This window comes from Anguilla anguilla, chromosome 5, assembly GCF_013347855.1.
Source record: "Anguilla anguilla isolate fAngAng1 chromosome 5, fAngAng1.pri, whole genome shotgun sequence".
Classification (NCBI taxonomy): Eukaryota; Metazoa; Chordata; class Actinopteri; order Anguilliformes; family Anguillidae; genus Anguilla; species Anguilla anguilla.
In genome coordinates this window covers 8196690-8224270 of record NC_049205.1, presented here as the reverse complement: position 1 = coordinate 8224270, position 27581 = coordinate 8196690, and the positions used below count along the sequence as shown (strand labels likewise).

The following is a 27581-nucleotide window of genomic DNA, read 5'->3' as shown; positions in this document are numbered from 1 at the left end:
GCACATTGTTGGGCTGAATGGCCTGTTCTCATTATTGTTATATTATGTAATACCTTTCATACATGTTTGTATCACAAAGTACTTTACAGAACTATTATAGCATGTATTCTTTATTTTGTATGCTACCATGTAAAGGAATTGTGAGAACTCCAAAATTGTGAATAGTGAGAATGTCAGAAGGTCAGAAATGAGTGATGGAGAAAAACAGAACAGAAAAACAGGACTAAAAGGTAATCGGTTTTTACATTACTGGCATTCAGGAGACGTCTTATCCTTTTAGCATTCTTATAACTTTTAGCATTCTTACCTTGCATCCATTTTTAGAGCTGGATATATACTGAATTGATTCAGCTTAAGTGGAGTACCTTGCTCAAGGGTACAATGGTACTGTCCTACCTGGGAATCAAACCTGCAACCACCCATGTTTTCCTTTAGCTTACAGCTAATCCCCTTCCTCAAAAAAAATTGTCATAGGTTTGTGTAGCGGTCTACAGTCAGTCTGTGAGTAGACTTGTCCTTTACCGTGAGATGTAATGAAATCATGATAAACGTATTGTTTGAAAGTGATTTGACATTTAGTCAACCACAGCTAACGCAAATAGAGAGTAGTTTCAGAGGAACATAAATGAGGTTATTAAAATTGACAATCATACGTGAGAAATGGTGTGCCTGTTTCTCGCTTCAATGTGCAAAGATTACAATTATTAACATTGATTAAGTCTATTTCTTGGTCTCTTGATAGAATGAGTAAGTTGAATTCCCTTTACTCTGAATAAAATAGAATGGTTATTAGCAAGCATTGGTGTCATTTAAAAGTCACTATGTCAGGGGTATTGGACTCCAAAGAGTCCAACACCTGCAGAGTTTTTTTTTTTGTGTGTGTGTGTTTTCGCACCGGTGGTATAGTACACTTTATTCCCACGGCATCGACTGGCTGCTTATTGGAAGAAAACAAACAAACAAAAAAAAAACCCACAGACGCTGTGCCCTTCCTGGACTCGTATTTGCCTACTTATTGCCCTATGTGCTGGTTTGAAAACAGTTCAGGATTATGGGAAAAACAACAAAAAGGATTTATGTTCATGGGCAGTGTCCCTCATTTTGAGTGAGTATCTGTTATGTATTCTCGGTCAAAGCTGGCGTTCTGATGGGCGTCGTCCCAGGTCGGGGTGAATTTGCGCTGACAGTTTTAGTTCTCAGTGCTTTGTAAAGGCTCTCCTGAGGTCGCGACACAGAAGGGTTTTTGTGTTTTGTGTTTTTTTTTTTTTTGTTTTTTTTTTTTTTGGCGGATCAGCTTTCCGTATTTCATCCAAGTTTGCAGCGCTGAGAGCGAGGCATCCTGGGATTTTGGCACCACTCGGCATTCTGGAGAGCACCGTGACTGATTTATGGAGGAAAAGCGGATTTCTTAGACCAGACGGGGACGGGGACAGTGGCGGACGCTGGGGTGGGAGGGGGAGTGGGGGGGGAAGCTGGGGTGGGGGGGGGAGTTATTGCTCTGTTAATGTGCTCACCACAGTGGACTTGTGCTCATACCGCCAGAAGCAGTGTGTATTCGGACCGGCTCCTCGGTAGGTCTCGGACCGACATGTTTGCTGCAAAGCCCACAAAGAATAAAAATTAGAAAAAAATCACTGTGTCAACTAGCAGGTCAGTTTAAAGTCATGTGAGAAACCAGCACAGAGAGCTGAAGGCTTCTTTTGTGCAAGAGTGCATAAATACGGATGGATAAGGGCATAAATAAGAGTGGATATACATAAGTGTTTTGGCATGCTTGGAATTTCCCTTTAGAATGCATGATCTGCAGCGTGGGCGCGGAGAAAGGTCATTATGCCCTGTCGAGCCCTGCTGAGCTCTAAAGGTTTCATTTGAGCCATTCTTAGTCTGGCTCCTGGGTTTCATACCTGGGTTCTCTTTTCTCTTTTCTCAAGGCGAGTGGTTCTAGCCCCGGGCACTCAAAGCCTCCAAGCCAAAATGGCCTCCCTTCGAAGAGTAGGTCTTTTAGAATGTTTTTTTTTCTAAATTCTAGGTTCTCAGTGTTCTAGAACTACATTGCTTTCAATTACCAGTAGTGATTGTTACATAAGCATAAGAATGCTTAGTTAGGAACATTATAATCACAAATCCAACGTTAAGTGTAAATCCACACATGATATAAATAGAGTAGAGGCCCACTTTGTAAATTTATCTCCAGCGTTGATAAGAACAGGTTTGTCCTCATTGCTTTCATTGGTTAGATCCTCCCCACTCCCCAGACCCTAATAGGTTCAGTAATTTGTACATGTAGGGTAACAGTCCTTTTGAGCAAGTGGGCATTGCTCTGAATCCTAAACAAACAAGCATTTGGCGAGGCCAGACTCTTTACATTATCATGCTCTCCAAACTCACGGCACGCCTTCTGTTGGCGACATATTAAGAACACCTGCTCTGTTTTGCAGGAAAAACAAGGAACGTTTCTGTCAGAGCCGGCTGCAAATCATAACAGATTGGAGTTTCTCTAGTTGATAAGGATGAATTGAAGCTTATTGAGCCATCAAACACATTCCTTCGCCTATTTAGCATGACCGAATCTATATCTCGTTGGGGGGAAATTTTGAGTAGCAGGCATTTTCTAACAGCAAGATTAATGTTGATGGTGTTCTCTGGGAGAGCCCCATACCAAATTTGACTAATGTCATAAGTTTTCATCAACTGTAGAATCTGTGTTTAGTGAGGCTGCAAAGTTGTGTCCAACCATGTGAAAGTGCATTAGGCTGATTTTTTGTGCCCTCCTCAGGCAAATGCGCACACACACACACACACACACACACACACGCACACACACACACACACACACGCACACACACTTGCACACACACACGCATGCACAAACACACACATAAATGCACACATTTACACGCAGACACACTCACTGTGGGTTGTCGTATTGATTTTTTGTTTTGCTGACCACCGTTTGAGGGTGGAACGGTTCATTTCGCGAGGCTGAACGTGAACCTTTTTGCAGAAGTAAGGACCCCGATATCCGTGATCCACTTTCGGCTGCGTCAAAAAAACAAAAACAAAAAAAATAAATTAAACGAAAAACCGCAAACCACTACCCAGAGTACTCGGACACACCCGCCCGGAAGAAAAGCGAGAAAAAGCAGGAAGTTCCTGTCTGAGGCCCCCTCGCCCTGCTGAAGGGGTCATAATGGAATGGCCCTACAAAAGAGCAGAAACCGGGAAGATTGATTTCTTTTACAGCGGCACTAATTTAGAGAGTCCACGGGCGGCACCTGACATCCCATTTGCCGATGGCCTTGACACGCTCCTCACTGGGGCTGCTCAGAGCCTCCGCAAAAGCAGCCCCAGCGGACAGAGCCTGTCCGTACCCGGACAGGACCAGCCATCTTACTGTGTGTGTGTGTGGGGGGGGGGGGGGTGTGTAAGGGTGTGTGTGTGTGTGTGAGTGTGAGTATGTGAGTATGTGTGAATGCGTTTGTGTGTGTGAGTGTGTGTGTGTGCATGTATGTATGTGTGTGTGTGTGAGTGCGAGTGTGTGAGTGTGCGGGTGGGGGGGGGGGGGCTTATCCAACACATCAGACAGCCTGTGCTCTGCCTTACTCTCTCCCTGTTTGAATGCAGGATTAGTGTTTGCATACCTTGTGAGATTAAGCGCAGATGCTTGGAAGAGACACATCGCTGACTAAAGCAACATGCTATCCCCCCGCCCCCCCCCCCCCCCCCCCCCCCCCCCCCAATTCCCTGCAATGTGCCCTATCTGTGTGTAAACCTCAGGTTTATTTGGGAGTCAGACTGAAGGACAAATGTTGATTGCATCCAGGACATTGTGTGTATGTGTGTGCGTGCGTGCATGTGTAGGTGTGTGTGTGTGTGCATGCGTGTGTGTGTGCGTGCGTGCGTGCATGTGTGTGTGTATGTGTGTGCGTGCGTGCATGTGTAGGTGTGTGTGTGTGTGCATGCGTGTGTGTGTGCGTGCGTGCGTGCATGTGTAGGTGCGTGTGTGTGTTTTTTCATTGTGTTGTGATGGGGAAAAGGGGAGGTTGGGAGTGTAGATGCTTTACCAGGAAACCACCGCAAATCACAATGACGGCTCATGATCTTCGGTGTAATTGTTTGGGTTTAAAAGGGGCCCTTAATTTATTTTTTATTTTTATTTTATACATATATATTTTTTTATTTTATTTATTTATTTATTTATTTTTGGGGGGGGGGCGAGGGGTGGGGGGGGGCGGTGGAGGCAGGAAGCTTTCTCAGGAATCATTCTGAAGGCTGTACGAAACACCAGCCCCTCAACAAATGAAGGCCACTGCTTTGCTTCTACCTTTCAGTATTGATTAAATTATCAATGATGGTCCACGGTGCATGAAATTACTAATTTAAAAAATATATATTATTTATTTTTCCAGGATTAGACTGCCATTAGCCATTTTCAGAGCCACATTTCATGGCGGACAGGTGGCCGAAATGTAATTCTGACCGACACCAAGGATTCGTCAAGAAGTTTATGGATTATTGGGCATCGTGCACAGGAAGTCGCGAAAGAGCGCAGGCTTGCTACGCACACGCGGTCTCGCGCACTTATTTCCCACCTAACTGCCAATCAGATTTAAGTACCTGACATTACAAATGCAACAGTTTTCCTTCAGTGCTTCCTTTAAACCAAAGAAATCTTGGAAACACAATTACTCGGATAAAAGCTATCTGACTCGCTTTTCACCCCCACCAGAGTATTCCTTCAGTTTTTACAGCTACTCTTAAGCAGGTGAGCATGAGATTTTTTTTTTTCCCCCTAGAAATTCATGAAGCAATTTTAGTGCTGTCCATTTGCCATTTCAAAGCACTCACAAAACTCATCGGCTTTAAAATGGCAAACTCTATCATTCTCTAAACTTGGGAAGTCTTAATCTAACTACCTGACAATGTTGCTGTAAAGCCTCTTGGAGTTCTGTGCATTGAATGAGTATATATATATACACACACACACACACTGACAGGTGACAAATTAAAGGAGAAACCTAGATTAAAGAAAGCAAGAGGAAAATGTGGAACAGTGACTAAAGTGACGTCTGTATATACAGTAGGTCTATGGGAAAGACATCAGCAAATAGGGTCGGAAATTGTAGTTGAAAGCGTACATTCAATGGTCATGCATTAGAGCGATATGTAAGGAAAAACAAGAGCAACTCTCTCAGATGGCTGAGAATGTCAATGCAATGTGTCAGCAAGAACAGTACATCAACAACTACATAGAGAGGGATATTATAGTAGGGTTGCAGTGCATAAACCCCTCATTACAAAAACGAATGCACATTTGAGAGTTCAGTGGTGCAAAAACCATAGGCATATATATATCATTTTATTAATTTTATTGGTATTTTTGGCAGCCTTTTCATAGACGACTTTAATTGCATCCCCATCCTGTCCTTTGCTGCCCTGCGTTTTCTGTAGACTTCTTCATAGAGATTTTTTAGACCTTTAAAAAAAAAAAACAAGTTTTGTGTTGTTGATTCATTGTTTTTACTTATCTTTTTCGCGGGAACAAATAGCGCTCTGCATAATATTTTCCTCCGTGGCACTGAAGGTCGTATCTGATGTCATTGTTGTGAGAGACATGAAGGAACCCAGCCCGACTGGAATAATGAACAGAACTGATAAGAGGGTAAAAAACGAAATAATAATAATAAAATATCACTAGTACAGAGCCTGTCTTTGAGGCTGGAAGATTTGAACTAGAAGATTTCCTTTTCTTTTTTTTCTTTTTTTTTTTAAATAGACTTTATTTTAAATTATGGAAAGGTCATACAATATGCAATATATGACGGATCACCTGTTCAATTAACCCCCTCCCCAAAGACATTGATTTCATTTCAACTTTTCAACTTTAGGGTGACAGCAAACAGGGAATTTTTCTTTGGATTTTCTTTTGGTGGGGGGGGAGGGAGTACTAGCAGTACCACCCAATGCAACATGATGATACCATATTACCATGTGATGTCTTCCCAAATTGGGGGGGGGGGGGGGTCTCCTCCGGGATCGATGTCCATGCCCCTCCTTGTTTTGTGTGTATTTGTGGGTGAGCAAGGGAGGGGGAAGGCCATTTTGGGTGGGGACATCCCAATCATTGGTCACATTGCTAAGAGCCAATTAAAAGGTTTTTGACTTATTACAGAGGCTTATTAATTAAAATAACTGTACAATTCAGCTTAGATAATATTCTAGGCAAGAGTGGGGATCCTTGTGTGGCAGTGGAGAGCCTGTTAGTTAATTGTGCTTGTCTGTCTGTGTGTGTGTGTCTGTCTGTTGGGTAGTGATGGCAAAAAGGTCAATTAATAATGATGTCCTTGACAAGCACAGGTGCATTCAATTAGCGCATTCCATTTTACAATATGTCCTATATTACACTAAAGGCGCTATAAACATAATTCAAATGGCCGACCCTAAAATGATTTTCCTCAACTTTCAGCACTGTGGATGCAGCGTACACACAAAGCTCCTCCCATCTCTTCTCCTGTCGGTCCCAGGGACCTGCGCTGCCCAAAATGGAGAGTTAACGCTTCGCAGTCCATTCCCAGAATTCCATCCTTAACATCCTGTTCCGTCTGCTCACCCCAATGATGCCGCTCGCCCTTGCAGGCTGGAGTCCCCGACCAGGACCCTGGTGATGGAGGCCCCCAAGGGGGTGGAGATCAGCGCGGACGTGGGGGACCTCAGAACCACCTGCCGAAAAGACCTGCTGCTGCAGTCCACGGAGGGAGAGGTGAGCCCGCCGCTGATTAGCGGCTAAACGGCGCATCAATCACGGTAACCTTGTCCTCCTTTTTTTTCCCGCTGACTTTGCGTAACTGAAGGAGGCGTGGGCGGGGGGCGAAGCTCGGAGCCGCTGCCCTTCCGCTGCGCGCCTGCTCCCCCGGGGCTCGCTCGTCGTACCTTACAGGGGCGCGGCGTTCCACATCACGTTCCCTCGGTCTACCTGTGACTCACCTTTTTATGTCCACGGAGAAGCCGAAAATCAGAAAACTGCCTTCTCAGCTGGTCAACCCGCTTCACCAAGCTGTGTTTTCGACACTTTTTGGCTGGTCCAACCCGGTGTTCGCCAGCCGACCAGCCTGTTTTGTCAGCTAGTCCGCCGGTTGTCAAGTTAACAGAGGGTCCAGTTTATAACTTTGGCTCTAAGATACATTGCAATACAGTCTTCTGCCCTACTTCACATACGAATCCTGACAGTACGAACACCCTCCTCTAATGTCGGGGGTGCGTTGGCTGCCAAAAGTAGTGATGCGGGCAGGGGAAGGGTAGGCAGTTTGTGGCGTCGACTCATCGCCCTCCGCGAGGCCGCGTTTGAGGAGTGCAACGGGTTTGAAAACGGGGGGGCGCCTCACCCTCACCGGGTCCGTTAAATCAAGTGGGGAGCGGGCCGGGGCGAAAATGAAGTGTTTCTGAGCAGCCGCGGCGCGTCGGGGGCGGTTAGCGCTCAAGGTTGTCGTGTGACATTGATTCTCCCTCGGCTCAAATTTGTGAGCGTGTAGCCGTGTAGCTTCCGCGCTCCAGGACCAGCCGGGGCCTTCAGTAACTGGAGAGGGTATTTAATTAACTTCCAAGCGGTTTGAGCAATACATCATTGTGTCTGTCACTCGGCGACACAAAAAAAAAAGAGGGAGGGAGGGAGGGAAAAAAGAAGAAGAGAGTTTTGCGCTCGGAGCATCAGAGATAGCTGGAGTCTGCCTTCAGAGCAGACAAAGCCCCGTCAATTAACACCAGATTTGACACAAAGTTATGGCGCCATTTGACAGGGAATTGTCACAGCGAAAATGAAGTATATACCATGAAATGTGAGTGTTTTTTTTTTCTTTCTTTCTCCCACCTCCTCATGTTTGAGTTTTATCAGCACAGGGCTTATCTTAACAGAAGTGCTGGCTAAGGCCTTCATCGCCCCTACCCCACCTCCTCGCAATCTGTCCATTCGTCTTCCTGTTGACGACATACGTCACTTCCGGGTTGTAATTATGTGAGAATAACAAGGCGTAAGCGTTGGTGGTGTTGCTCATTGTAGTTTTTCTCACGTCTGGTTCCTCTCTTGGGACGACGGCAGCCCCAGAAAAGCAGGAAGTGAAGTCGTGAGAGGTCCTCCAATCATGGGCTGTGAACAGGAAGAAAGCTACGTTAGGCGTCGCTCATAAAAAAAGAAGAGATTTTGATCTGAAAGGTTTTCTTTTGCTTTTCCTAGTAAAGGAAAAATGAATAAAGGTGTTAGGGACTGGGGAAATGAAAATCGATGTTGTCAGGTTTGTTTTCTTTTTAAAAGTAGATTTAAACACTGAATCCGCGGCATGATGGGACCTGCTACTTAAAATCCAAATCATATGCAAACCAGAGTTATTTCTTCTGGAAGAGTGTCTTCCCATATAAGTAGGAGAGGTGAATTTTATTCTCTTGTGTGATATAAACTCTTTATATTCAAGTACCGATATTGAGGTATTATTCTCTTTGCAACGATTGTTGTTGTTGTTGTTTTTGTTGTTGTAAATTCTATGCCTACTGCTGAAACTTTCGGACTATTCTCATAGGCAACGATCTTGAAAAACAACTACCTCTGAATATGGCGTGTCTCGTTTACAGCTCGCACAACAGATTGCGAGCTTTTCAGACGCGAGAGAATATCAGGAGACCAGACGAATCCTCGATATATACGGGGCTAGCGAGCCGACTGAACGCTTTCGTTTCAGCTGGGTTGAGGTGTTTGAATTAATTCGCTGAGCTCTCGCCTCAATTAGAGCAAGTCGCTGACCGAACTGCTGCTCTGTCTCCTGCACTGCAGTCCCTAACGGCACTGAGATTTCATGCCGATGGTTGCTTTTCACAATACTTTAGGCCAGGGATATGATTAATGTCAACATATCAAGTAGTAGTCGTATTGTAGCCTAGCAACGTGCACTGCCTAGCAACATTGGATGTGGATGTCTACGTGGGACTTAACTGCGCCTGATCATATTTTTTAGATGGCGCAACGGGTGTATTGAACTCAACATCGGACGTAGCTCCTATAGACTTAACAGTTAAGACCACCTTCTTTTACATCCAGCTGGTGCCTATCCCAGCGTGCACTGGGAAAGAGGCAAGCAATACACCCTGGACAGGTCGCCAATCCATCGCAGGGCACACGCACCACTCACACACTCACACACTCAGCCCTACAGGCCATTCGATTTTGATGGATTTCTTTTATGCAGCACCTTTGAAAGCCCTCAAAGTTTAACCTTTAATCTCTACCATTAATTTTTTTCTCAGTTCCATGAAAAGTGCAGCTGGCATTGAGAGTCAGTTCAATAGGATGAGATTATAGGAGATATATTGTGAGAGAGCACAGAAAGTTATGTATGTTTTGGGGGAAACATACCTGGAACAGGTTACGTATAACCATATGTAATGACACTCGATATGCTGTGAGTTCACCACACTTAAACTCAATGTGCACCGCTTTTAACATAACCAGACTGGATTGAGAGTGCCCTGTTGGTGTTCTCCAAGAATGAAATCATCTTAACATCACATTAATGCATTTTGTTTCCGTACCATAACTCATCAGTCATGCGTGAAAATGAGTGCGCTAATTATGTTTGTACTCTGGTATTTTCATGAAAATGTCAATGAATCAGCTAAATGAATGTTTTGCAGACAAAATACGACAGCTGTTTGATTGAACAAGCTCCAGACTTGCGTTTGGCTGGCTTAATTAAAAAAAGCAAGGTGGCTGTCCATGTGTGGCCTCCTATTCAGGAGAATATTACTACACTTGATGATTATGAATCTGAGCTGAGAGAACAAGAGAGATGCTTCTAGAAGAAATCCAGAATTAACGTTATCTGGTGATTCCATAGGATGTCTGGATGTGTATCTGTAAAAATCCTCAGTCATAAAGATTCAGTTCATCAGTAGGGCCTACTGTGATTTATAAAATAAATTTGCCCAAAAAGCCATTATATCCTCCTAAGACCCAGGAATTCATTTCACCCCTGTAGGAAACATTAGTCTCTGGGGTAAGAACCATATATTCTCCTATACTGAAACCTACACTGCAAGGGACAGACAATAACATGAAATAAAAAATATTTTTGAGAATATTTTCACTGAAACATATTTTTGTCATCCAAGACACTTGCATTATGTCAAAAAAGTAAATACTTAAAGGGGCAGTTCACCCAAAAATGAAAATGAGGTATGTTTTCACTTACTCTGAGTAGCACCTGTACATCCAGTAGAAGTAGTAGTTCTTAATGAAACTGTGCACAAATTGAGCTCTCTGGATATTTGTGAGTAAACCCAGGATTACATTCGGAAAGAGGCCTTGCTGCTGAATTTTTTTGAAATTTAAATTTTTGTCGCTTTGAGGCCGCAGGAAGATGGACCTGCGAGGTCTATTTTATCGGTTTGAGCTGCGGTGTATCTAGGAAACTTGTCACACTTCAGCGAAACTACCTGGATGGACAGATACTACTCTGGGTAAGTGGAAACATACTTTAAGTTTTTAAAAAACTTATTTCTGCCAGATCACTGGAGGCTAAAACATGTTGGCTGAAAGAAGGCATTGGCTACATCATACAAACTCCTCTACATAATGGCAAGTACACAATTCAGAAGAAGTGCCCCATCACTACCTTCCCTCCTACGCAAAGAGATGGAGATTTGACTGAGAGCTGTACTTTGACTTTTCTCTGCCTGGAAGTTTGGGGGACCTGAGTGCAAGTTGACATTGTATAATTTCATTTCCTCCAGAGCACTTTTTTTTTTTTTTTTTTGCTTTATTGCAGCGGAGGAGAGAAATTGCAGTGCTTTAGGGAAGACTGCGGCTTCAGCAAACTAAACTAAACAGGAAATTGTATTTTTGTTAGTTTAACCTTGACTCATTCTCATATCATGCAAACTAATATTGCATTTGTACTGTAATAAGGGCGAAGGCAATGCCTTTGGTCCGTAATGCAGCCCAAGGAAACGTACTAAGCTCTGCCCCGTGATCCAGAGTCGAATCCAGACGATGACAGAGCCAGCCGTGGCACAGGACACCCACGGTGCCTTGCATTAGAGTGCCTCAGGGGGGCTGCAGTCTACCTGCAAAAGCTGCATATGAAGTGCAACCCTCCCCTCCAAAAAAGGAAAAAAAAAAAGACAGTGAGAGTGATGATATTCTGCCACTCTGGGTTACAAACACAAAGTGGCAGACGCAACCTGCTCCATCTGCTCCAATTAAAAACCTAACATTAAAACTTATTCCCATGGTGAGGGACCTACGACCCTGCTCCTATTCCACCACCACCACCACCACCTCCGCCTCGTGTCCTCCTCCACCTCCCACCTCCTCCTCCTCCTCCTCCCACCTCCTCCTCCTCTTCCGGGTGCGTCGGGAGAAATCATCCGTGAAAAATGTTTTGACCGACCGTAATTACAAGTCCCACTCGTTCAGGGGAGCGGGGCTGCGGAACGCGGTCTGAAGGCATCAGCCGGGCCGCCGCGCGGTGACAGAGGCTAATGCCGGGAGACAGTTTCATTTGGGAGGTGTCTCAGCTCCTTTGTGCTCTGAGCCTTGTTGTGCTCCCCCACCGCTCCCCCAACCAAAACAAAACAAGGAGGCGGGCGAGGCATCCCTGCGGCCCGATCTCTCGGCGCCCGAAGACGGCGGAATTGGAGAACCCTGCAGATGTGTATATATATATACGGTTAGGCGCGGTAAGCGAGAGGTCATGACTCTCTTCTTCCTGCGCGACGCGTCGCGGCTAGGCGCTAACCGAACGGTTGCGTGCTCCGTATCTCCGAGGCGGGGCTTGACCCTGTTGTGCGTACGGCGTTAATGCAGCAGCTGCCTCTGCTGGTGCTCCGGCGTTCGGGTGAACGTCCTGGGGTTCAGCGGCACGGAAACGCAGGCCTCTCACCGACGCCCGTGAAAGTGAGCGCTGTCCCGCGGAGCTCTTTCTCCTGAAGGGCCCGAGTGAAAAACACACCCATGGTGCCTCTGTGCTCAAGTGGGAAATACAACGACAACAACAAAAAAAAAAAAAACACAAAGTCTAATCCAACTTTAAGCTTCGGTAAAAAAAAAAATGACTTAGCGTGCGTACTCTGTTAGTAATGTTTTGCTAATTTCACACACCAGAGCAATTGTAAGGACATTCTTAATCAAAGTCCTCATTCGAGGATTTTGGGTTGGGGGGGGAGGGGGGAGGGGGGGAGGTGTTCGGGGGCCGATTGGGGGGGGGGTGGGGGGGCCGGGTTGAGTGGCTCTGGGCCTGAAGCACGACCGAAAAGTAGACGCAGCCCCTTCAGCCCTCGTCAAAGGAAAAGAAAAGGCCGTGAGTGTTACAGCGGGCGTCGCTTATGATTTATTCCGCTGCCAGGGTTGTGTCTGCTGCTCGCGTGCGCGCGCGCTGTGTTTGTGGAGATATGCCCTGTCAGGTAAGAAGATAGCATTACTTACGTTAATTGGTTCCCTCCTGTCAGCACGTCGCCCTCCCGTTCTCCCCCATTTCTTATCTCTCTTTATCCCCGAGATGGAACATGAATAATGTGCAGGCCCCCCTTGATGAGATTAATTCGCGGCTTCGGAACCGCAAAGCTAGCAGAAATGGATGCACTTTAAGAAAAAAAAAAAAAAAAAAAAAAAACATGGCTTTTATCAAATCAAGTTCATCTTCAATCCCTACCCTGTCTTAAATATTCTGGTGTAAATAAATATATGTATTTATTCAAAAATGTATAATGTTTGTTCTTTTTTTTCTGGGTCACACCATGCAGTTGTACAGTACGTGTGTGGGTATGTGTGTGCGCGTGCGTGTGTGTGTGTGTGTGTGTGTGAGAGATACCTGATAAACGGTGTATACTCCAACGAAAACTCTCAATAATAGCCGTTGTGGTTATTTTGCGCGCAATCCATTTTCCCCCAAGCTGTTGAACCGTGAAAAATAAAAATGGCGGGTTGAGGTGCCGGGGTATTTCCACTTCACAACGGGCCAGTGCAAGGGCTGCATATCATATGAACAATTATAATGGCTTCGCCCGAATCCACGCCGCTGATCAATGGGTGTGCTAGCCTCGGCTAGCTCCGGGAGGGCTTTCCGTAATGGATTTCTCCTCCACCGGTCGGCACCCGAGAATTCAAATGGATTTGGGCAAAAAAAAAAAAATGATGTGCCGTTAAACACCGACTGAATTCATTTTTATGTGTCAGCTTTCATATTCAATGTTTTGTATCTGCTGCCACCCCCCCCCCCCAACCCCACCCCACCACACACACATATATTTTCCCTACCAGCCGGTACCATGAATTCAAATGGATATGGGCATAAAGGATGTGTCGTTGAAAGCTCCTGATTTCATTTTTATGTGTCAGCTTTCATATTCAATGTTTTGTATCTAGGCCCCCCGGCCCCTGCCCCCCCCCCCCCCCCACACACACACACACACACACACAACCGCCGGGAATCACTGTTTCAGGTAACCCATGCTTGCCCAAAGCGGAGGTAGTCATGGCAACTAGCATGGTTCTTAAGGAGCCAAAGTAGAGTTGTTCTTTTGTTTTTTTTCTCTCATACCTGGACATTGTACACTGTGCGGTGGGCGGGGGAATTACGGCTGAAAGTTGACAAGATGGAGGTTAAATAAGATTTAAATCATTCCTCTTTCCCCCCTTCCTCTCTGTCCTCTTTTCGCAGATATTTTTGAACGCGAACACAATCCGACTGGGGAACATCCCGCATGGCACACCGGCGACGCCGCTGGGGCCGACGTACCCGAAACTGACTGTCTTTGAGCTGTGCGTGTGCCCGAGCGGGAAGCTGTACCTGTCCCCCGCCGGGACGGGGTCCACCTGCCAGTCCACCAGCAACGTCTGTATGTGGAGCTGAAGGCGGTCTCCATGTCCTCCACCAGAAAAGCCTTTGGTACAGTACTGTCCTCACAACCTTCCTGGCCCCGCCCCCTTGCCTCCTGTCCCTTTTAACCCCTCCCTCGATTGCCCTTTCTCCGCCCCCCCCACCCCGCAAACCACACCCCTTCGACCCCTCCCCTCCAGTCGAAAATCAGGAATCGCAGAAACGCTACCAGGGCCTGTTCCCTCTTCCTTCCGGACCGTACAGGAGCAAAAACAGAGCCTCTTTTTTATTTTTGTAAACAGACTTGGAAACAGAGATGCTTTGGTGGAGGGTGGGGGAGCGAGCAGGCGGGGGTGGGGCTACACAAACCAGGGGAGCGGAGAGGTGTGCACACGGAATGTCCGGAGGTTCCCGTATGAACTGTCTACGAGAAAAGGAACTAAACAAAAAAATAAACACAGGTGCCTTTGCTAATGTCGGTGAAGCACATCATTTACGGCATATACCACTCTCATCGTTGGTTTCACGAATACTGACTTCACTATCTCTCTCTCTCTCTTTCTGTCTCTCTGCATAAGGACCGATTTTTTTTTCCTCACAAATTCCCCCTTTCTCTTCCCTCTGAATGAAATCCACGTGATTCTTCTACAGTATGCATTTCTTTACTGTTTTACTAAAAAGCACAACTTATGCCATGTATATAAAAATCCAAATAAATGATAAAAAAGTTTAAAAATATACAGGTTTTTAAAGATTCTGTATCTGAGAATGCTCAACGGTACTTTATAATATTTAGTTACCACAGTCATGTATATTTTTATGTGTTTGCTTTGAGGGGTCAAAGTATTCCCAATCAGTCTTTTTCTACAATTAATATGTTAAATATTGTGTAAAAAAAATACCTTTGAAGTTATTTCTGGGGGACTACTAAAAATTATTCTGTTGATCCCAAGAACAGGCAGTATTTTCTTTTGTTTTCAGTTCCAACAGGTGGCAACCAAATCCACTTCTAAGATTCATACACGATTTTCCTTGCATAACTTCCAACCTCAATAAAAAAAGAAATTAATGAAGCATATAATTTGTTAACTCTGTTAGACACAATAAAATTGGTATTTTATCCAGTCGAAGGAAGGTGAATATTTTGCTTTGTCAACAGTGATTCAGAAAGTGTGTCAGGCAGGACCGCGCGGTGTCCCTGGGGACATCGTTAACGAGGAAGAGCGAGTGATTAAACGCATGGTGCTGTTTCACTGCAACCACAACGCGCTCTCCAAGAGCGGGCCTCCCACCAGAAACGTGCGACAGCACACACGTGTTCCAGTCTGATTTGGGCCACGTGACCTGATTTGGGCTATGGTGACATCTGCCCACCGGTGTTCCAAGGTTGAGGTTTTGCACTACCCCCTAGTGATTTTCACCCATTTGGCTGGCAACAGAAACAACGGGGTTGCGCTCGCTGGAAGAGGACGATTTCGAAAGAGATCGATTCGATCGAACTGCCGTAACAGCGGAAGTTATTGCTATTGGAATTCATTGAGGATTTCCCTTGTTCAAAACCCTACTGCCTGAATTAGTGACGAGTGGCCTGACCTCAGCCAAGATCACTTCATAACTGAACTGACCCCTTTTTTCCAGCAGGTATGCTTAACAGACTGAGTACATAGACTGTTTTCCTGTTAGAATAAAATTGCACATGAAAGACACACATAGCGTGCATTCTCATTTGGACTAAGTATAGCTCTCACACTAAATCCCTGCATGCACGACAGCTATATGTTTCTGACTTGCTGTTGTGCTCAGCTTTACTTCTGTTGTTTATGACATATTATTTATGTACATACTGTTGTAAATAACGTATTTTAAAATTATTGGAAAATATATTTTCTTATAATTCTATGCAATGTCTTTGTAAGATTATTGTAAGACCGCAATATTACCAAAATTACAAAAAAAGCTGTGCTTTTCTTTTGCTTCTCTTGTTTTATCTAACCATTCATATAGGTTTGGGGGGAGACAGGCAAACACGTCAACCCCAATATTTTCATATGAATGAATTTCTCCTCCCCGCGACCCTGCCCAGGATAAGCGGGTATATATAATGGATGGATGGATGTATTTCTCCTCAATTATGGACTAGGTGGTCAAGCAGTGTGTCTCCCCCAAAGCTGAAATGAAACATATGCTTATACATTCAGAATTGTGAAACTTGAAAAAAAAAAAAAATAATAATTCAAGGAAGCGTTGCAATGGTGGAAAATACTGAATAAATCAGTACTATACAGATTTCCTAAAAAGAAATTGAAGTTAAGAACAGGTCCACTTCATTGGTTTTATTTTCATATAACGTATAATATTTACACATTGTTAGATGTTCCTCTGAAGCTAGCAAATCTGATGTGGCGAGCTAACCTTCCAAAACATTTGAATTAAATGATCTATTGAAGGCCGCCACTGAGTCAGCCAAAGAGATTTTGAGATACTACATTTAATTCAAATTAAGTGTTTTGAGCTGAAGAGATACAATATGAACTAGTTACCTCGAACAATAGTTCCCTTTTCTGAAATTTAAGCTATTATGAAAACACTTGCCCTTGTCCTTACATGGTACTGCTGCAGATAACTGCTGCCATCCAGATATTTCCCTGTGCACACAATGTTTTACAGTTTATTCTCTGCCAAGGTTTGTTCTGGGTTGCTAGATCATTGTAAATACTAACGATAGATAACAGATAGATAACGCAGTTAGCACTGAGCAATGCAATCTGCTACTACAGTACCAACCTGAAGAACCGTATGGAGAGCAGAGCAAAGTGATCTCCATTTCCTGCTGAAGTCAGGTGACAGGACATGACACAAGCAATGCACTGGAAACACGGAGGAGACTCAAACTTCCCTGGAGAAGCACAATTCCTAAGCAAGCGTATAATTCAAATAATGGTGACATCACAAGCTCTGCATGCCCATGTCCAGTGCTAACCTATACCTCGACTATTTGGTATTCCCATGTGAGCAGGTGAAATATCACACTCGCATGGGAACAGTATAAGTCCTGAGCTGTGAGGCACTGTGTAAGACAAATATGATACAAACAAGTTGACACAAGCTGATGTTGGCCTCATGCAGCTGCATCAGTCACAATCTTTATTGGTATGTGCTCAGCTGATGAATTACATTGTCACGGTTTGTTAAAAAGGAAATTAAGGCTTGGCTGTTGGAGTGTTCCCTAAATATTCAGCTTTTGTAAAAAAAAAAAAAAAAAAAAACTACTGCTATAACAAATGACATTTCCATTTGGGATCTTTGCTAATTGTAGTTATGTGATTTTAGTTATATGCCACATTTGTCATTGATTGTGAAAACACTTGTCATTATTTCCACTTTGTATGAGAAAAAATGTTCTTTTTTTTGGAAAGATGAGTACCTTAGACATTGTGTTGACATTGTTAAAGTACAACATGTACTTTATTTAAAATAAACTACATGTTTATTGGAAAAAAAACCTAAATAACAAATGTGGAAAAACAATATTAGCTAGTTAAAGTAAAATTAATTGTTAGCTGGATATTTGCTTTTTTCTTGTTTTCAGTGTTGCAGGTAAGTAAAATTTGAACAAATTTTTGCCTTTCAGGACAACAGCAAACTTTTGCATTGAAGAGTAAGGTAAGCGATCTTCTGCCTCCCAGACAATGGTCGTCATAAAAAACTGAATTAAATCCTGAGTGTGGTACACAGTAAAATTTTCAATGTTAAACCAACTCCTATTGGACTCATATGTACTGTTAGAGTTGAATTAACACTGGACAATTTACTGTGCAGTGTTGACAGAGTGCCTCTGTGGCTAACCTTAATTGGCCATAGCCTTGGCCAGAGGTAGAGCAACTCAATAGGTTATTCCTGGTGTCATCATGATATCGAGGCTTCTGTGGCTAGCAGGCACTCCATTGCGCTGGAGCTGGTGTGCAGCAGACCTGGGTCAAATACGTATTTGTTTTGGATTCAAATACTTTTCTGTGCTCCGTTTATCTTGCCCGGTGTAAGTGAGCCTGCCAATATGACCAGAAAGCGGGGTTTGCACTGTTTGAGAGTATTTCATTGGTTCCAACACGCCAGACAAGATCAGTAAAGCGCAGAAAAGTATTTGAATCCAAAACAATTTTGACCCAGGTCTGGTGTGCAGTCTCCAAAAACTGAGAGGATTTCTTGAGCTTTGAAATATTAATAAATATCACAGTGATGCATCCTGTTTATCAAAGGGATATTTATCTGGTATACCTGTAAGGTAGTGCATGTTTACTGTTAATTATGCTTATTTATAAGAACTATCAGCAGGAAAAAAAAAATCCATCAAGATGATTTTGTATTTAAGACTAGCAATGTTGTAATTACTGTGTAGTAGCAGTGGAATAACACTGTAATAGGGCCTCAAATTTTGTTTGGTTTTTGTAACTGTCATTTTAATGCAGGGAGCACAAACACTGTCATTGACCATGAAATTATATTCAGAAAAAAAAAACGAGGTCAGTGGTACAGTCTGTGTGTGTGTGTGTGTGTGTGCGGTTGTGTTTATAACCCCTTCAGAAGACTGGAAAAATTACGTCTTGTACGGCTTACTGATCAGGAGGAGAGGAGAGGAGAATATCCAGAGGAGTTTTCTTGGCCAAGTACGTATTTCATTACCCTGAGAAAGTGGCATGTGTTTGAGGCTGTAATTGTTTCGGCTAGCCGTGCTCCTTTTCCAGTGATCCAAGTCCAAGTCACGTTTTCAAAATGAGCACACGAGCATCGTAGCATATTAAATTAACTATCCCATAAAAATAGAATGTGCTTATGTCTAAAATTGGAAAGCATTTTTTTTCTGGATTAAGAGCACACACAGCACACTTGGAGAGCCCCAATCAATCAAGCTAAGTTTTATGGTAATTTTGTATTAATTTGTGGACAAAGCCAATCCAAATAAACGTGCCATCCCACACCACAATTTGTCACATTAACAGCCTGTAAACAGCTTTGTATTGAATGATAACTCAGAAAGTATTGTTCTGAAAATTATAAATTCTTGTTTGAGTGTCAAATTATCTATCAGTAACTACTATCATTTATTGATGTCAGATGCTCTTATCCGGAACAACTTGCAAGGTTTAAGTGATATTACAATTAAAATGTGTATTACGTCAATAACCAGAATCCATTCCACAGTAATATTTTTTGTAAATCAAAAACAAACAAGCCCATTAAAGGATATGGCATGGACATCTTTACAGTGTCTCCGAATAGAAAGCATTCCAAAAAGGAAGCATTTGATCATGGTTCAGCTCTGGACTATATGAAGTTCTACTATCCCTGAGGCATGTGGGCCCATTGGCTCCTGAACCTCGTATTTAAATTATTATGCGGGAGAGGGGGCATAGTGTTAATACATTTATAAATACACGGATATACCCATGTGCTTCAGTGCAAGCTTTACTGCATAAACTGTGAATGCAGTGAACTCAGCAGTCAGTGCCAATGCTCAGTTGCATGCAAGGTCATAGTTTCATAATAATAAAAAAAAAATGGGTACAAACCCAAAGTAAGTGCTCAAAAAAAAAAAAAATCGAAACTTTATACATACAATAATATCTAAACAATCGAGAAAACGAGGGGGCCTGCAGTACATTGCAATTGCACAGGGACGTACTACAAAGGAGACGCTTTATCTCAAGGACAATAGCAATTTAATTTGGTGGGGGGAAAAAAGGCCCATTGCTTACGACATTCAGCATTCTATTTCCTGCGATTGAGTTTGAGGCCTCAGCGACAACCAGAAGTTCTCTCTCCTGTCTTTCATAAAAGTAATTTAAAAAAAAAAGAATTTTGAGATGCTATTCAGATTATACGCTTACGTATAACCAATGTACAATCTTCCATTACAGGGAGTTCTGTGTGCAGATAATGAGGGGAGCCTTGAGTTCCGGACACCGAGGCCGAGGTATTGATTCAACATTGTTGATATTATAAGGGCAAACTAGTTTGATTAATTTTATCAAAGTTTGCTTTTTTTTTCAGACTCCATGCCCTTCGCTATTGTCGCTAACTTCCGGACCAGAAACTTTATGATTGGTTAGTAGGTTGTTATCAAAAATATATTTGTTTAGCATAAGTCAGGTATATTAAGTTCTTATATGCTGAATGAAACTTGCAGCAGTCAACAGTTTCTGCAAAGTTTCATGCATATAAATGCACTTATACTAATACTAACACAACTTCGACCATTGCAAAAAAAAATGTTGAATTTAATTAATTAATTAATTCTATTTATTCATTCAGTATAAAATCACAGAAAGGTGTGCCATGCATTTCTGATATTAGCACACCATGGCAAGCCATATATGAATAATCTTCCTCCAACTCCATTCAATGCGAGCTTGGCTGGCGTCTGTGATGTGAAAAGAAGCAGCTGGTGACACCATGTGGTTTGGAGGATATGTCCACACAAACAGGAAGCGGGGTTTGTGAATAAACACGCCTGCGGTTGCAGGTAACTGGACATTCCAAATGAAGGTGGGAAGTAGGCTGGGCATGTTCAGCCTCACATTGGGTGCCAAAATGAATAAATTAAGTGATTATGTTTGAATATTCCTCAAGAGGACTGGCATGTGTAAAACAGCCTGATGTGGGAGAATTATAACATCACAGTTTTGTATTTTTAATGGGAAATTAAATCTATTGCAGCAGTGTCTGTGACAGCCGTGGTTATTTATTTTGTGAGTCAAGGGAGTATCTAAATCTCTCAGCATTGAGAAGTCATTTAATTTCAAATAATTTAATGGAAGTTATCACCTTACAGATCAATATACTAGAAAGGGCAGATTGTGTTCTCTAAATAGAAAAGAACTGTAAATCTGACATTAAGACATGATCTCATTTTGCGGGCTTCAGAGAACTCCCAGCTGAAAAAATGTATTTAATAATTTAATAATCCTCACCGTAGCAATTATAATGCAAGTCATCAATAGCGATCCCCGTGTGATTTCAGCACGGAAGGTTAAATGCTAAATTTTTTTCCCCACAACATCACAATGGAGTGTTTAACACAGACATCTCATTAGCTAATTGATTAGTGGTTAATTAATTAATTAATCCAGTTCCACGACGAGGCTCCTAGACACATGGCATACATTGCACAGCAATAATAATGATGCTGGAGCTTTAATTGGTGGTATGAATTTGATCAGTCATAGCTGGAGAGATTACAGCAAAATGTGGACATAAATTTGGAATAAATCCCACTTTTGCAACAGCGCAGACCTTATGCAGTCCTGATGCTGCAAGTTACTCTTGTAGCCCTCTTATTTTTATGGGCATAGGCCTATTTCACAAGATGGCGACCAAAACCGGATGTAGGGATACTTTGTTTCCGGTTACCGTTGCCACGGACGCAAGTCCATTTCTGACAGCGAAAAATTGAGCCTAAACAGCGACGTGTGTTCTCACAGTCCCTGATAGCTCTGCCAACGTTCACTGTCCGATGTTATCCGCATTGTCGAAGCATTGCCAGTGAACGTTAAGCGGTCTAAACTGGACAAGGGCTATACATTCTTTTTTGAGAAGTTTATATTCGGTTATGAAGGTAAGTATAACGTTAGCTCTGGTTCACCAGAAAGCTAAATAGCTAGCTTGCTAACCACATCAAGTTAGCCGATTAAAGAGATGTTTCACTTCGACATAACAAATTCTTTTCTGGAGGCGACTCCATTGTGTTTTCGTAGCGTGAAGCAACATCTGCTGTCCGTTAACAGCGTCTCTGTTCCTCTCGGTTGTCCCGAAAATGAATGAATAGGGAGCCTGACAACTGTGAGGAAAAGCGATTCTGTTAACATTGACGGTCAACAGGGGAGGCAAATGCTATGTAAGTACAATGTTAGGCTCCACAAAATTACTTATGTTATTATACCGAAGTGAAATATCTCTGAATTAAGTTTTGAACTACTGTTACTATTTTGTGACATGTTGTTTGTGCTGTACTTGTTCTAATAAAGATTTATATTGCTTGTCAGATCGCCTGTGTAATGGTGTTCAGTTCACTACCGAGCTGTTTGTTTTCATCGCTGATAAAAACTACCCAGGCTTGTCGCGATGTCCGTCAATACATTTTGTAATTACAATTAACAACTAAAATAAACGTGCATCTGCAGTTTCAACATTGAATATCCAAATATGTGCTTGCTAACAAGCTAGCTGGCTAAAACGTAATTTGCTAATCATAACATAAAATCAGTTAGCGAGCTATATGTTATGACATTCCAAGTTCCAGCGCACACCAAACTACGGAGGAAGAGGTCTGCATGCTTTTTCGCCGAGGCTCTCAACCAGGCGAACGTTTCCCTGCTCCTGTTTACAACCTGAGACACTTCTCCAAACCGCGCAAAGAGTACAGATGAGCTGCTTAAACTCTGAATAACTCGCGAAGTCGGTGTTTGAGGTGCTTGGCTAAGTTAGCTAGCTAGATGCGTTTCCTCTTTCAGTTTAAAATGAGCAATGACAGTGTTTCCAAACGTGTTTTTGACAATGTTGTCTTGATTATATAACCAAGGGCAAAGTATTCATACACATGAATTATTCTTTTTTTGTTTCTCAAAGAGTGGTAGGGCCTATGTTTGGTGGAACTGTCATGGCAGGCGCACTGCCGCTAGCCATCTTTACCTGTTATGAATTGTTTTCGTGTTTTTAGCCGTTCTCAAGCAGGCCAACTCAGACCTAGAGTGCGGTACGAAAATGGAAAAAAAACTAGAACTGTTACAAACACTAGGCCTGTTTGATTTTGATTTGACAGTGAATTATATATTTTTGTATATTTAATATTTTTATTATTTTATATCTCTAACAGTAGGCAATACAGCTAACTTAGCCAAGCACCTCAAACACCAACATCGCAAGTTATTCAAATAGTTTAAGCAGCTCACCTGTACTCTTTGGGCCATTCCCTGTGAAATTTGGTGCCCCTACTTGAAAGGTCCTAATACCAAGAAAATAAGGACCCCTTAATGAAGTCCGAATTATTGCCTCATTCAAATTTTAATTATGTAACGTTTTTGTTTGCTTATCCTTGATTGTACTGTCAAATTTTACTGATGCTAATGTTAAACTTGTTTTTCTCACTCAGTAGCCCATGAAGAAAAAAAAAGAAATTATTCAAAAAGTAAAAACGGCTGTCTTGTGATATGCCTGATTATAAACCGAGTTATATATATATTCGGAATTGAAGTTATATATTCGGAATTGAAGTTATATATTCGGAAATTGAATTTATATATTCGGGAATTGTACTTATATATCCAGAATTGAATTTATATATTCAGAAATTGAATTTATATATTCAGAATTGTACTTATATATTCGGAAATTGAATTTATATATTCGGGAATTGTAATTTATATATTCGGAATTGTAATTTATATATTCAGAATTTAAGTTATATATTCGGAAATTGAATTTATATATTCGGGAATTGTACTTATATATCCAGAATTGAATTTATATATTCAGAAATTGAATTTTTATATTCAGAATTGTACTTATATATTCGGAAATTGAAGTTATATATTCGGAATTGAAGTTATATATTCGGAATTGAAGTTATATATTCGGAAATTTAATTTATATATTCGGGAATTGTACTTATATATCCAGAATTGAATTTATATATTCAGAAATTGAATTTATATATTCAGAATTGTACTTATATATTCGGAAATTGAATTTATATATTCGGGAATTGTAATTTATATATTCGGAATTGTAATTTATATATTCAGAATTTAAGTTATATATTCGGAAATTGAATTTATATATTCGGGAATTGTACTTATATATCCAGAATTGAATTTATATATTCAGAAATTGAATTTTTATATTCAGAATTGTCCTTATATATTCGGAAATTGAATTTATATATTCGGGAATTGTAATTTATATATTCAGAATTGTAATTTATATATTCAGAATTGTAATTTATATATTCGGGAATTGAATTTATATATTCAGAAATTGTACTTATATATTCAGAATTGAATTTATATATTCAGGAATTGTACTTATATATTCAGAATTGAATTTATATATTCGGGAAAGCGGCAGTGCGCCTGCCATGACAGTTCCACCAAACATAGGCTCTACCACTCTTTGAGAAACAAAAAATAATTCATGTATGTGAATACTTTGCCCTTGGTTATATAATCAAGACAACATTGTCAAAAACACGTTTGGAAACACTGTCATTGCTCATTTTAAACTGAAAGAGGAAACGCATCTAGCTAGCTAACTTAGCCAAGCACCTCAAACACCGACTTCGCGAGTTATTCAGAGTTTAAGCAGCTCATCTGTACTCTTTGCGCGGTTTGGAGAAGTGCCTCAGGTTGTAAACAGGAGCAGGGAAACGTTCGCCTGGTTGAGAGCCTCGGCGAAAAAGCATGCAGACCTCTTCCTCCGTAGTTTGGTGTGCGCTGGAACTTGGAATGTCATAAAATCAGTTAGCGAGCTATATGTTATGTTATGATTAGCAAATTACATTTTAGACAGCTAGCTTGTTAGCAAGCACATATTTGGATATTCAATGTTGAAACTGCAGATGCACGTTTATTTTAGTTGTTAATTGTAATTACAAAATGTATTGACGGACATCGCGACAAGCCTACTTAAGATATATCAGCTGATTTAAAAATGTGTGGGTAGTTTTTATCAGCGATGAAAACAAACAGCTCGGTAGTGAACTGAATACCATTACACAGGCGATCTGACAAGCAATATAAATCTTTATTAGAACATTCATTTTCGGGACCACCGAGAGGAACAGAGACGCTGTTAACGGACAGCAGATGTTGCTTCACGCTACGAAAACACAATGGAGTCACCTCCAAAAAAGAATTTATGTTATGTCAAAGTGCAACATCTCTTTAATCGGCTAACTTGATGTGGTTAGCAAGCTAGCTATTTAGCTTTCTTGTGAACCAGAGCTAACGTTATACTTACCTTCATAACCGAATATATACTTCTCAAAAAAGAATTTATAGCCCTTGTCCAGTTTAGACCACTTAACGTTCACTGGCAATGCTTCGACAATGCGGATAACATTGGACAGTGAACGTTGGCAGAGCTATCAGGGACTGTGAGAACACACGTCGCTGTTTAGGCTCAATTTTTCGCTGTCAGAAATGGACTTGCGTCCGTAGCAACGGTAACCGGAAACAAAGTATCCCTACATCCGGTTTTGGTCGCCATCTTGTGAAATAGGCCTATTGTGTAGCTGTAATGGAATAAGGTCACAAGCCAACTTGGTACATAGCGTGGTGCGCTGAATAATCAAAATGGGCCCAGAATGTGCTATACAAAAGACCTGTGTCCTTTACACGAGAGATCAAACTTGTGTATAAAATCAAGTCATAACTATAGATTTATGTAGTACTGCTTTACTCCAACCTCCTGAATTATTCTTTGTATTCAGTTATCTTGTGGTAAACCCGTAACTTTTATGCATCCCAGCACTTTACGAGAGAACCATATCTTAATTATGTTCTGCAGGTACTACAAGAAGATGCCATAAAGATAAAATGTGGCTTTGGCTTGTATGTCTTGTATGAAAATCACATTCACCTGTGATAATATTCACTTTGTTGGGGCTTTGCTTTTCAATGTCATCACCTTGGTTTTGTATCTTGGACTCACTTGTAGGGATTCCCATCTTTATTGTAGACCTACCGATCACTACTGACAGTAATGTGAGATAAGTCTATGGTGGAACCTTTTTTTAGTTTTTAAGTCAACTCAATACAGAGACATTTCTCACTTGGCTGAAGAGCTCAGAGCCAAAGAAACAATCTAGATTTATCGTAAACTTGGACCTCTGTATGTTTTAAGCATTCTATGTTACATGTGCTCTGTCAAAGTGTGTGATATAGTTTTTTATGAGTATGAAACCGAGCACTGAGTAAGCTTGTGGTGGCCAAAAGGGGGGAAAAAACGACACTTTTTGATATCACAATAACAGAAGACCCGAATTTCAGCGACTAATTAAATATTTTGACCCCCCGGGCCGAACAAAATAAGGCAGAATAAAATGATTATTCCGAGTCGCACAAATTGCCTTCTTCCCTTTGGCTGCCTGAGGATACAGTGGTCCCCTGGGCCCACCCTGTGAACCCTGCCTAACTAGGATGAAAAACCTCATCTCTTCCTTCATCTCCTGCTCTGCGGGGTGCTCTCTGATGGGATATGCAAAACCGGCTATCTCTGTGTAATTGAAAAACCGAGGAAGAAAAGCTCTTCTTTAAGTCTAATGTCACTCACTTCATTTGCAAAAAATAAATAAATAAATAAATAATTCGGGGGGGTGGGGGGGGAAAGAGAGAAAATCAAGCGATTCTCTCCCACGCTGTTTCCGTCCCACCTGAGCTCCTCGAGTCCTCCGGAGTTTGAAGCCCGCTTGTTCCCCGGCCGGCCGAACAAGCAGGCAATCTTAATTAAGAACTTTCTCATCCCGCCTTTGATTGTGTTACTTCGAGTCTCCACAGGCAAGTAGCCACTGCGAACTTAAGCAATCAGCTCATCCGGACCTGGCTAATTAGATTTTACCGGCTAATTAGCACAACAATTAAGTGTAATGTCTTTGTTTCCCCCACATTACCGTTTAGACCACCTTTCGAAGCCCAGTGCAGCCATTTGCTGTGGGCTGTGTGTAATTCTGCTCAATGTGCTTTCCTGGTATTAAGACAAATGAAACGCTTGTGGAACGCTTTCAGCTACCCTTCCCCCCCCCGCCCCCCCCCCCCCCCCCCCCCGCCCCCCCCCCCCCCCCCCCCCCCCGAGTACGAAGCTCTCAGGAACGGAGGGGTAGGTGTGAATCTTTTAAAATTTCACGGTCAAAAGGACGATTAGGGTGTGGTGCAGGGTTTTCAAGAACCTGTTTTGGAGGTGGTTAACTGTAATGGTGAAATAGCAGTTATAAATTTTAATTTGAAACCGTTAAACTGCACAGAAGAGCGATCGAATTACAGCACGAGCGTTAAAGACCAAAAAACAGGTTCTATTGTTGTGATGTTTCTGTTGGTGGAGGACAGACTTATACAGGGATGATTCATTAGACTGACATCCCCTATCAAAACCGGGCAGACGCTTGATAGAAAGCATTGTTTCACATTTACTATAGATATTGATTGTCCATGTGGACGGGAAAGAGTAGGGTTCTCAAGAATATTGCCTACAAAAAAATCCATCTGAAGAAACTGAATCTCAGCACCACTTTACAAACGATAAAGTTAAGATTTTTCAGAGCACTCTGCCGGTTTGTGGTAATTGCCATTTTTGTAAACCGAATAGTAATTTGAGTTGAAGAGGTCTAATTTTGACCCAGCAGCAGCCTACTATCAACAGTTTCTATCAGCTTGGTGTAAAAAAATAAAAAAATAACTTGCAAAGGGCTCTGCATGTTTTATGTGGTGTGTGTGTGCGCATGTATTCCGATTCCAATCGGCCAAACCTTTTCACTTCAAAAAGAAATATCACCATATGGGCTATGCCACTGAACTCTCCTATCATGAATGTTTCAGTATCTCTTCAGTTATCTTCCGGTCTTTAAATTAGTCTAGAGAAGGGACTTCCAACAGATAGACTTCGTACATCCTGGCTTTGGTTGAGCAGCGTGGAGTACGTCTAGCAGTTCAACGTGGAACGAGAAGGAAGCGCACA

At 42.1% G+C, this 27581-nt stretch overlaps 1 protein-coding gene across 2 annotated transcripts in view; it reads left to right on the top strand.

Annotated features, from left to right (window-relative positions):
• LOC118228451 (zeta-sarcoglycan-like) overlaps positions 1–15758 on the top strand; it is a 164573-nt gene extending 148815 nt beyond the window's left edge. For both annotated transcript variants that reach the window (XM_035419974.1, XM_035419975.1), the window contains exons 7-8: positions 6637–6760; positions 13701–15758. In XM_035419974.1, coding sequence (XP_035275865.1) covers positions 6637–6760; positions 13701–13892 — 316 coding nt within the window. In that variant the 3' untranslated portion in view covers positions 13893–15758. The remainder of the gene's footprint in view (positions 1–6636; positions 6761–13700) is intronic.
• The last annotated feature ends 11823 nt before the right edge of the window (positions 15759–27581 follow it).